Here is a 12,504-nt window from a genome sequence, read left to right as displayed (position 1 = left end):
AGAAGATATACAGTAAAGTCTCGTTATATCGATATCGGATATATCGATAGTCCCGGTTATATCGATACTATTTCTATGCACGCACGGAGAAAATTACATCGCTAAGATTTTAACCTCATTGTCGTCAAATGAGTGGTAGCTAGCTTTTAGGTGCAAATGTACTGCCGATTGAGGTCCACTTATATTATCCCTGCGATGTTGATAAAGTCTTTTTAAACCAAAGGTTGGTAGCTAGGTTCAAATCCAGTGTCCAGTCGTGTGGTCCCAACTTCTCCACAGAGCACAGCAATCGAGCTTGTCTTTCCCCAAAATTACATGCAAACAGGGTCGGATATATATAGGGTCCTGTTGAACCTATATATATATATATATATATATATATATATATATATATATATATATAGAGCCTTCGTTGCAAACTCGATGAGGATGTGGAAAACCACACTTGAAGCCAATGGCAAGCCACTAACGCAAGTGTCCATCAAATGTGGCATATACCAAGGTGATGCACTCTCCCCACTGCTGTTCTGCATAGGACTGAACCCCCTCAGCCAGATAATCGCCAAGACAGGCTATGGATACCGCCTCAGAAATGGAGCTACGATCAGTCACCTCCTCTCCATGGATGACATCAAGCTGTATGCTAAGAGCGAAAGGGACATAGACTCCCTGATCCACACAACCAGGATCTACAGCAGTGATATCGGAATGTCATTCGGGCTGGAGAAATGTAGTCGGATGGTGACTAAGAGGGGCAAGGTAGTCCACACTGAAGGGGTCTCACTCACTGAAGGAACAATAGCAGACATTGAAAACAGCTACAAGTACCTCGGTATACCACAGGCCAATGGCAACCTCGAATTAGCAACAAGGAAAGCGGCTACGACCAAATACCTCCAGCGGGTGAGGCAAGTCCTCAGAAGCCAGCTCAATGGCAAGAACAAGACCCGGGCAATAAACAGCTATGCCCTGCCAGTGATCAGATACCCTGCAGGAATAATAAGGTGGCCAAAGGAAGAGATTCAGACCATGGATGTTAAGACCCGAAAACTCCTCACCATGCACGGAGGGTTCCATCCCAAGTCCAGCACCCTGAGACTGTAAACAAGCCGCAAGGAAGGAGGCCGGGGACTAGTGAGTGTGAGAGCCACTGTCCAGGATGAAACATCCAAGCTCCGTGAATACATCAAAGAGAAGGCTCCAACGGATGATGTACTCAGAGAATGTCTCAGTCAATGGGGAACAGAGGATGAGGTGCTGGAAGAGGGACAATCATGGGAGGAAAAGCCCCTACACGGGATGTACCACCGAACCATAGCAGAAGTGGCTGATCTCAAGAAGTCCTATCAGTGGCTAGAGAGGGCTGGCCTAAAGGACAGCACAGAGGCACTCATCTTGGCTGCCCAAGAGCAGGCCCTGAACACCAGAGCCATAGAGGCAGGGATATACCACACCAGACAAGACCCAAGGTGTAGGTTGTGCAAAGAGGCACCTGAGACAATCCAACACGTAACTGCAGGGTGTAAGATGCTGGCAGGGAAAGCCTACATGGAGCGCCATAACCAGGTGGCTGGCATAGTCTACCGAAACATCTGTGCGGAGTATGGACTGGAAACCCCAAGGTCAAAATGGGAAACACCTCCCAAGGTGGTGGAGAATGACCGAGCAAAAATCCTGTGGGACTTCCAGATACAGACTGACAAGATGGTAATGGCCAACCAACCAGATATCGTGGTCATAGATAAAGGGGAAAGGAAAGCCGTTGTCGTGGATGTAGCGGTCCCGAGTGATGGGAACATCAGAAAGAAGGAACATGAGAAAATCGAGAAATACCAAGGGCTCAGAGAGGAGCTGGAGAGAGCCTGGAAGGTAAAGGTGACAGTCGTGCCTGTGGTGGTCGGAGCACTTGGGGCAGTGACCCCCAAACTCGACGAGTGGTTGCAACAGATCCCGGGAACAACATCGGATATCTCGGTCCAGAAAAGCGCAGTGCTGGGAACAGCACAGATACTGCGCAGAACCCTCAAGCTTCCTGGCCTCTGGTAGAGGACCCGAGCTGAAATGGGGACAGACACCACCCATGGTGGGTGAGACGAGGATTTTTTTTTATTTTATATATATATATATATATATATATATATATATATATATATATATATATATATATATATATATATATATATATATATATATATATATATGTATATATGTGTGTGTGTGTGTGTGTGTGTGTGGGTATATGTATGTGTATGTATGTATATGCATATTGTGATGTCACGAGGGGCTGTGTCCTGGAGGGCAAATACATCCCCCTAAGATGGCTCCACCCAGAGAGAGTCTTGGCCCCACCTGGTGGAAGGCAGCAATTAAACCCACACACCTGCAGCTGATTAGGGCTTGATTGGAAAGCAGGGCTCTTAAGGCAGAGAGCCTCTGAGTGTGCAGCTTGGGGAAAGACAAGCTCGATTGCTGTGCTCTGTGGAGAAGTTGATTGCTGCGTGGAACTCATTGCCAGTTGGGACCACACGACTGGACACTGGATTTGAACCTAGCTACCAACCTTTGGTTTAAAAAGACTTTATCAACATCGCAGGGATAATATAAGTGGACCTCAATTGGCAGTACATTTGCACCTAAAAGCTAGCTACCACTCATTTGACGACAATGAGGTTAAAATCTTAGCGAAAGAACATAGATGGTTTGAAAGGGGGGTAAAAGAAGCGATTCTTATAAAACAACAAAATCCTTCATTAAACCGGTCTGGTGGGGTGAGGTTCAATTTGGATCGTTCATACAATAGCCTGCTTAGGCAAAACAGGTTAGGCAACTTTCGTAATGCTGATGAGGGTCGTTATGCTGATGAGGTGATACCGGTGGGAGTGGGGGTAATAGGCCAGTCGTTAGTCAGGAATGTAGAAACAATCAGTGGGGCCACAGGGAGGGGTCCTCTGCCCCCCCAACCTGAGAGTAGGGACCTATCATAGCTGTGTCCGGCGCCACCATGTCTGGACATTAGGGATATATAAATAGGGCCGATACGACCAGTCAGACTTTAGTTCGCTGACGAAGCCTCTTGGATAGGAGGCGAAACGTCCGAAACCTTCACATTTGTACAGAGGACGGCTGAAGAAACCTTCTCATCGATGGACCACTCCTGTACGACTGAGAGCTTACACAGACGTGAAGGCAGAGGAATTGCTCTTGCAAAAACAAATGGCGGCCAAGAATATTCCCTCGAGAAAAGTGGCCCAAGCAGCAGTGGGTGGGATTGCTTGCACCCTTCCTGACAGGGCAATCGCTGAATGCTGTCCTGGACTTGACCGCAGACAGAGCAGAAGACTACGACTATTTAAAAGCTGAAATTCTCAGCAGACATGGGCTCACCAAGTTCGGGATGGCACAGCGCTTCCACACCTGGACTTTCCAGCCAGACCAACCTCCACGGGCACAGATGCACGAATTGGCCCGCATCGCGCGGAAGTGGCTGGAACCGGAAAGGAGCACGGCAGCTGAGGTGGTCGAGGCCATTGTCGTGGATCGCTACTTACGAGCCCTGCCCCATGAGGCAAAAAGGATAATCAGTCAGCAGTCGCTGACTACTGCGGGTCAAACAGTGGCAGCGGTGGAGCAGTACCAGGCCACAGCGGAGATGCTGCGAACGACCAAGAGGGAAACCGGCAACACATCCCCATCCCGGACTGAAATGGCCCGCCCAAAGTTGCCCAAGCCCGCCAAGATGGCTCCAGGTAGTGTCAGAAGTCCACCCAGGCAGTGACGGACGCCCAGTCGCACCGAAACCAGACGATGCTACAGATGCAGAGAGACGGGACACATCTCATGGCAGTGTGGAAAACCAGCGGAAGAGTCCATACCGACCGCTGACTCTTCAAGTGCCCACCCTGCTCACTATGCCTCCTTCCTGGGGGGTAGTGAAAGCTCACTAACAAGACCCCCCACCTGTCCAGTGACGGTGAATCAAGAGGATGTTGAAGCCCTGCTGGACTCCGGAAGCCTGGTCACCTTGGTGCGCCAAACGCTGGTCGATCCAACCAGGTTATCTCCGGAGAAAACCCTTCCAGTCTCCTGCGTCCACGGAGACACCAGAGAGTACCACACTACGGAACTCACCATGACCACAACCAAGGGAATCATCCGCACGGTAGCTGGTGTGATTGACTCTCTCCCTGTCCCCCTCCTGATTGGACGCGACTGCCCGACTACCTCGGAAGGGGAGAGGTAAGACGCGTGCAGTGAATACTCAAGCCTACCCCTCTAATTTACTCTCCCCAGCCTGTGCCCTCCTAGGGACAGCAAATGCACCAACGGAGACGGAGTCTGGCCCAAAGACCGCTGAGGAAACTCCAGCGCCAGAAAATCTCCCGGCTTCCAGTGGTGATGAGAACCCAGGGACCCAAAAGCTGCTTCCTCTAACAGCCCGGTATGGTACAGCCCAATTACAGGATCCTACCCTTGCCAACGCCATGAAGAATGTGCAGGTTTTAGAGGGTGTAGTACTGGGGGAAAGGACAAGCCCCACATACCCCCATTTTGCGGTTGATCGGGGGCTATTATACCAGGTTACGAAGCAAAATGATGAAGTACGCGAACTACTTCTTGTACCACAACCACACCGAGCTACAGTACTGGACTTGGCACACACACACCTGCTAGGGGGACACCTAGGGGTGGAAAAGACAAAAGAGAGAATCTTGCAACGGTTCTTCTGGCCAGGGGTGCACAAGGATGTGGAGAACTATTGTCGTTCTTGCCCCGAGTGCCAACAGGTGGCGCCCAAGCCCACATACAGAAACCCGCTAATTCCCTTACCCATCATTGAGACCCCTTTTCAGAGGCTTGGGCTGGACATCGTCGGACCCCTACCAAAAAGTGCTAGGGGACACCAGTATATTTTAGTAATGATGGATTATGCCACCCGGTTCCCAGAAGCTGTCCCCCTCAGAAAGGCTACCACAAAGCAGATCGCAAAGGAACTGTTTGCTCTCGCCAGCCGGGTAGGGATCCCAAAGGAGATACTGACCGACCAGGGAACCCCCTTTATGTCCAAGGTCATGAAGGACCTGTGTGCCCTGCTCAAGGTCAAGCAGCTGAGAACCTCCATCTACCACCCACAGACAGATGGGTTGGTAGAGCGATTCAACAAAACACTCAAGGCCATGATGAGGAAAGTTAGCAAAGAAGATGGCCGAAACTGGGATCAACTGCTCCCATACTTGCTGTTTGCCGTGAGGGAGATACCACAGTCTTCTACCGGTTTCTCACCCTTTGAGTTGTTGTACTCTTACAGGCCCTGGGGACTGCTGGATATCGCCAAAGAGGCTTGGGAAGAGCAGCCGTGCCGACAACGTACCCTCATTGGGCATGTGGGGGACATGCGGGAAAGGATGAAGGCCATTTGTCCCATAGTGCGAGAACACATGGAAGCGGCCCAACGACAGCAGAAAGCCTCCTACAATAGACCTGCCCAGCCTCGAGAGTTCAAGCCAGGGGACCGAGTGCTGGTCTTGGTACCAACCGTGGAGTGCAAGTTCCTGGCATCCTGGCAGGGGCCCTTTGAGGTCATCGAACGCGTGGGGGAGGTAAACTACAAGGTGAGGCAACCTGGTAAGAGGAAAACTGAGCAGATTTATCACGTTAACCTCCTAAAGAAATGGCATGCCAGAGAGGCGCTGTTTAGTTGCCTACCCCCCAGCGAGGCGAAGGAACCGGCCAGAGAAGACGTCCAGACGGGTCCAAATTTGTCCCCACACCAACGCCAGATGACCCTCGAATTGGTTGAGCGTAACCAAGACGTCTTCTCCTCCATACCTGGACACACGGACGTGGTGCAACACGAGATACGCACCACACCTGGAAAAACAGTCCACCAACGTCCATACCGGGTGCCGGAGGCCCGTAAGGCAGCTATTCAGGAGGAGATACGGAATATGCTGGAACTTGGAGTAATTGAGGAGTCCCAAAGTGCCTGGGCAAGTCCAATCATGTTGGTTCCCAAGCCAGACGGGTCAATACGATTCTGCAACGACTATCGGAAGTTGAATGAGGTGTCTGAATTTGATGTGTACCCGATGCCTCGTGTTGATGATCTTATTGACTCCCTGGGACAGGCACGTTTCATCACCACTCTCGACCTCACAAAGGGTTATTGGCAGGTGCCCCTGACCCCGGCATCAAAGGAGAAGACAGCCTTCGCCACACCTGAGGGGCTCTACCAATACACCAGGCTCCCGTTTGGTCTCCATGGAGCACCCGCCACGTTTCAGCGCCTAATGGACCGGATTCTCACCCCCCACAAGAGGTACGCAGCAGCATACTTAGATGATGTCGTCATACAGAGTCCCGACTGGAACAGTCACTTACCCCAAGTGCAAGCTGTGATTGACTCCCTCAGAAAAGCAGGTCTCACAGCGAACCCGAAAAAGTGCAGGTTGGCATTTGGCGAGACCACCTACCTGGGCTACACTATAGGACGGGTCTGGTGAAGCCTCAAGAAGCAAAACTACGGGCTATACAAGATTGGCCCCAACCCCTTACCAAGAAGCAGGTGAGGTCGTTCTTAGGCATGGCTGGCAACTATAGACACTTTATCGCTGACTTTGCTACTATAGCAGCCCCCATGACAGAATTGACGACCAAAAAACACTCCCGATTGGTGAAATGGAGCCCAGAGGCCGAAATGGCCTTCGCCAATCTAAAACAGGCGCTATGTTCCAGTCCGATCCTGGTGGCACCAGACTTCAGCAAGGACTTCATGGTGCAAGCGGATGTGTCGGAAGTTGGTCTGGGGGCTGTACTCTCGCAAGTACATGGAGGAGAGGAACATCCCATCCTGTACCTTAGCAGGAAGCTGTTGCCCAGGGAAAAGAATTATTCCACCGTGGAGAAGGAGTGCCTTGCCATTACATGGGCGCTGGAGTCATTGCGCTTCTATCTCCTGGGAAGACGCTTCACGGTGGTCTCTGATCATGCTCCTCTCCAGTGGATGGCCAGGAACAAGGAGACCAACAGCAGAGTAACCAGGTGGTTCTTAAGCCTGCAGGCCTTTAACTTCTCTGTTGTCCACAGGGCTGGCAAGCGCCAAGGCAATGCGGATGCCCTCTCCCGAAGGGAGGCCTTCCTGGCCTGTTTCGCATCCTTCACCCCGCCGAGGACGTCGGTCTCAAGGGGGGGGATGTGTGATGTCACGAGAGGCTGTGTCCTGGAGGGCAAATACATCCCCCTAAGATGGCTCCACCCAGAGAGAGTCTTGGCCCCACCTGGTGGAAGGCAGCAATTAAACCCACACACCTGCAGCTGATTAGGGCTTGATTGGAAAGCAGGGCTCTTAAGGCAGAGAGCCTCTGAGTGTGCAGCTTGGGGAAAGACAAGCTCGATTGCTGTGCTCTGTGGAGAAGTTGATTGCTGCGTGGAACTCATTGCCAGTTGGGACCACACGACTGGACACTGGATTTGAACCTAGCTAAGGTGGCTAGGCTACATGACGAGGACGTCAAGAGGCGTGAGGCCTAGAGACTCTTGTAAAGAACTCCGTCTTCAGTTTTACCTCAGAAGAGACTTTATTTGGATTTAAGTTGCAGAAGAGACTTTATTTGGATTTAAGTAGCAGAAGAGACTTTATTTTGACAAGTATTGGAAGATACACTATTCGAACCTTTGTTGATTGTGAATTCCCCATGGAACCCTTGATTAAAACCTTTTGTTTGTATCCAAACCTGTCGTCCATTGCACTTCTTGTCCCGTCCCGCTGAGAGCTAGCCTCTCATGATATCACAATATGTATATGTATATATATGTAGATGTATGTACATATATACATATATGTATATATATACTGTAGCACCTGACAATGGTGTGCCTTATAATTGGAAAACTTTTATCTATTTATATATATTTGGAAAACTTATGCCATTCATTGAAGCCGCCTTATATATGAAAAAAGTTCTGAAAATACACCTTTCATTGAGGGCGCGCCTTATACAACAGAAAATATGGTGTGTGTGTGTGCGCGTGCGTGCATGTATTTTTTTTTTCAATCGGATGTACTCACTTTCATGTTGCTCCGTGGTATTTCAAGAAAGTCCCATGGAATAGACTGCGACATCAAATTGAATAATGAAAAATGCTGCAGAAAGGGCAGCGCACGATGGCAACAGATGACTGTACTCTGAATTTAATGCCGTGAAAGTACTAAATTTCTGCTTATTCTGTCTTTAGACGCCTCAACACCCAAGTATCCCTGCTCTATTTGTAAGGCTACTTTCAAGAGTCCCAAGACGCATCTTCGGCATCTTACAAAAAAGCACAATGTTTCACTCAATTCACTTGGTAAACCCATTCAAGCAAGGTCACATACGGATCACTTTGCTCAAGTAGTAACGCCGATATCCGTTGCCCAGCCGTCGTTGCTACAATTGGAGCCCAATGGGCTTCAGAAAGTCCATGGCAATATTGACACTGAGCCAATACGAAAGCTTATTGAATCTTTGGGAAACATTCAGAAAGTAAACCAAGTGGTGATTTTGGGTCAAGTGCCTCCTCATGCACCACCTTTGGAGGTTCAGCAGATGTCAGAGCTGTCCAAAGCAGTCAATTTAAACATAGACCCACTCCAATCCGATTCTATGGAACTGACACCGGTGGAGTCGAAGACGGGGGAAGGAGACTTTTCAAACAACTCATATGATCCGATGGAGCAAACGATCACACTGGAACCAATTACACCTGATGGACAGGTCATCAACCTGCCCTTCTCAAATTTGGACCTACATTTTGTGTCAGATGAAAGCGTAGTGCTTGGTCTTGCTCAAAGTGAACAGAGGTTGGATCCAGAGGGAGAGATGATGCATCAAATTCATCCACAACTTGAAGTTAATGCAACCAACTCCAGTACATTTAAACCATTGGGTTTCCCAAATGAAGGAACAGACTTGAAGCAAGACCTTGAGCAAACCATCATATTAGAACTAACCCCTGCCCTGACACCAACTGGGGACCGTCAGCCCTCGCAAAATGAACAACAGCCGCAAATCCCAACCCCTTCATTGGTGCCAACCACTGAACTGGATCAAACTTCATACCAAAGTATCATAAATGAGCATGAAGCTGGATCCCCTGTTCCATCCTCGGAGACTGTTGTTGGGCACGACTTGACATCTCTACAAAGTGCCGTTTCATTGATGGGGCCTACAGTTGAGCAGAACCTGACATCTTTGCAAACGACTCAACAAGATCTCTCCGCTTCCAATTTTCCCCCACCACAGGCACCTACGCAGGCTTTAGGAGAATCTGGAGATGACTCGCAGGACATGGCTCAGTCGCAGATTCAAAATATCAGTCACGTTCCGTTGCTCTCACTATCCGATGATGGAATCCCCCTGGAGTCAGGAGAAAAGACTACACAGGGTGAAGAATTTCTGCTTGATCGAAAGGAGAACCAGAATCAGGTGGAAAGTGTGTCCGATGTCATGGACACTTCTTTTAAAGAGGGTCCTTCACAATCATCCAGCAAGGAGGGAGCGCAGAACTCAGAGTTACCTGTGAATGTAATGTCAGCTCAAGAGCTTGTGAAAGTACGCAAAAGAAAACCAGCCAGGGCCTTGATCATACAAGGTTATATGCAAGAACTAATCGGGTCCATACTTGATGAAGATTTGCAAAATGGTGGTAAATCTCCAAAACGCAAAAGAACCAAAAAGTCTCATATTGTTAACCTGAACCCGCAAAAGAAGAAAAATAAAAAAGAAGGAGTGCCTTTTCAGAAATGCCAATCCCCCACAAAAGAACCCACAGTTGATCAAGCAACAAATCTGTTCGAGAATAAAGTGAAGAAGAAAAAGACGGAAAAAATTGCCACAAAAAGTCAAAAAGCAAAGAGTGCGACATCTTTGGCCGAAGTCGGGATGTCATCGTTAACCAACGATTCACCAGGAAGACAGAAAACGAGCAAGAAAAAAATGAAGAAAGAAATTGCAGTCAAAGATCTACAAAAGAGGAAACAAAAACCTGGAGTCAAACAGAAAATCCTGTCTAAAATCGTGCCAAAAGGAAAGTCCAAAAATTCCAAAGTCACAAAGATGGCAACAAAAAGACAACAGAAAAAGGAGGAAGTAATGAGCCCCAAAAGCAACCAAAATAAAGTCCAAGCAGAGTCACCTGGCACACAAGTAACACAAGACTCTCTCCTTTTGCTCAAAGGACATAAGCAGCCCCAACTGAAAGTTCATAAATTGGACCCTACCAAAACATCCGGGCAAGAAATTTCACCTCGAAATACCCCAGCGCAGCACAACGAAAAAAGCCCAGTAAACCCCAAATCCAAGAATGTAAATAGGCCCACTAAAGTTTCAAATAGTCCCACGAAAGTTACGAATGAAAAGGAGAAATCCAAAAAGACTCTCACATTGCTCTCATTTCTAAAAACATCCCACCAATCGGCCGAAACACAACCAGTCAAGCCAAAGAGCAGTCGAAAGCGCAAAGCTTCCTCAAAAATGGAGACCGAAGGGGTGATAACCGCCGCCCATTCCAAGCAAGCATTAGAGTGTAAAAACTGCGGGGAGATCTTCACTGAAGTCGCCTCCCTTCAGAAGCACAAGGCCATGGTGCATATTTTAGAAAGTCCCGAGCTGACATACACTAATGGCAACATTTTTGAAGGGGTCTCCAGATTAGGTGTCGAACATCAGGAAAAAGTTATCAGACTGATGAATCCGAGCACCGTTTGGGATCATGAACCGGAGATGACCTTGGTGGACAAGGAACAAAGTGTCTCATTTACTGCTGTGATTCCATCTCCACCTTGGCCTGCCGATGAAGGCAGCGTCCACGCTCCTATTTCTCCAAAGCCATTTGATCCGATTAAAATCCACAAGGCTTCTAAAAGACTTCTCTTTGAAAGTGACAGTCTAGCAAAGCAAAATGAATCGGAAAAACCGCAAGAACGTATGGCCAAAAACCTCCGTTTAGAATCTGACCACCCGAGCTCCATAGACGACATCAAGAAAGATGACGTTCTTGTCGTAGACCTTGTTCCCGTTGGGGTGCGCAATGGGAGTAACGGCGTGGCTTTGCCTCAGGATAACCTTTCCCAAAGTGACCTACATGACCCCGCTCATTCTGAAGCAAGTAGCTCGGAAAAAACAACTGATGATCAAGCGATCGACATGACAAGTTTACAATCCGTGTCGTGTTCCACGCAACAAGCAGGAGTTAAAGATGAGGAAGAGGAGGTGTTAGTCCAGAAGATAAAGCAAGCGGCGATGGGAACGACAAGGCACGGAAGAGTACGTTGGAACGATTTGAATCTGCGTGCCGTCACGGAAACTGTATTGGAGGGAGAGCAGGAAGATTGTCAGGTTCTTTATGAAAAACTTGAGTGTAGTTCCCAAATTTCTGATGGCGATGAGACAATTCCACAGACTTCCGTGGCAGATATTCAACCCAGACTTGATCCCCAGCGAAGCCCTTCCACTGCCTCCGTTGTGGATGAATTCAGTGTGTTTCAAAGAAATCCAGACAGGGGGAGTCAGCCATCTCCAGGAATTTATATTGAGAAGGTCATCAGAGCTCAACCTGGCTTGGCTAATCGGCAGCCTCACCTAAGAACTTCCACTGAAAATGACATGCAAGCTCTGATCAAGGTTGAGGAGAGGGCATCAGATCTACCGTTTGGCGCATCCCCGTGTCTTAAGAAGGACGACAAATCGGGGGCAGGCACGCAGGCACAGCAGAACCGAGACATTCGGACGGTTCTGGTAAAGCAGGAGAGCAGAATCACGGTCAAGGACGCCCAGTCGCTGCTGCATAACGGACACAAGCATTGGAATGTGGAGCAAGTCTCTGACCGAAACTCTGCAAACCAACGTAAGTACTCATTCCAGAAGAGTTTTTCAACACTTTGCTCGGGTTAATATTAAAACCGGAGATACAGACGCTCCCCAATTTATGAACATTCAAGTTACGAATTACGTACAGTTTTGCGGGTGCAGTATGTGTGTCTAAAAATGTTCGGACAAAGATGCTGTAAGTTAGATTTAGTATTGCGTGCCTTTTTCCGGCCGAGCTCGCTTACAATTAGCTGCGCGCACACGCATGCACACAGACACATTAGAGGTGTCAAGGGCTGGAAGTTTTTTTTTTTCAATCGGATGTACTCACTTTCATGTTGCTCCGTGGTATTTGAAGAAAGTCCCATGGAATAGACTGCGACATCAAATTGAATAATGAAAAATGCTGCAGAAACGGCAGCGCACGATGGCAACAGATGACTGTACTCTGAATTTAATGCCGTGAAAGTACTAAATTTCTGCTTATTCTGTCTTTAGACGCCTCAACACCCAAGTATCCCTGCTCTATTTGTAAGGCTACTTTCAAGAGTCCCAAGACGCATCTTCGGCATCTTACAAAAAAGCACAATGTTTCACTCAATTCACTTGGTAAACCCATTCAAGCAAGGTCACATACGGATCACTGTGCTCAAGTAGTAAC

At 48.5% G+C, this 12,504-nt stretch overlaps 1 protein-coding gene across 3 annotated transcripts in view; it reads left to right on the top strand.

The window, feature by feature from the left end:
• LOC148896473 (uncharacterized) overlaps positions 1–11,942 on the top strand; it is a 19,702-nt gene extending 7,760 nt beyond the window's left edge. For all 3 annotated transcript variants that reach the window (XM_088998288.1, XM_088998290.1, XM_088998289.1), the window contains one exon: positions 8,233–11,942. In XM_088998288.1, coding sequence (XP_088854414.1) covers positions 8,233–11,927 — 3,695 coding nt within the window. In that variant the 3' untranslated portion in view covers positions 11,928–11,942. The remainder of the gene's footprint in view (positions 1–8,232) is intronic.
• Positions 11,943–12,504: the final 562 nt, after the last annotated feature.

The sequence above is a fragment of the Hippocampus bargibanti genome, linkage group LG06 (genome assembly GCF_051943395.1).
Source record: "Hippocampus bargibanti isolate YZ-2025 linkage group LG06, ASM5194339v1, whole genome shotgun sequence".
Taxonomy (NCBI): domain Eukaryota; kingdom Metazoa; phylum Chordata; class Actinopteri; order Syngnathiformes; family Syngnathidae; genus Hippocampus; species Hippocampus bargibanti.
The sequence above is the reverse complement of the archived record's forward strand: the minus strand, read 5'-3'. Positions and strand labels throughout refer to the sequence as shown.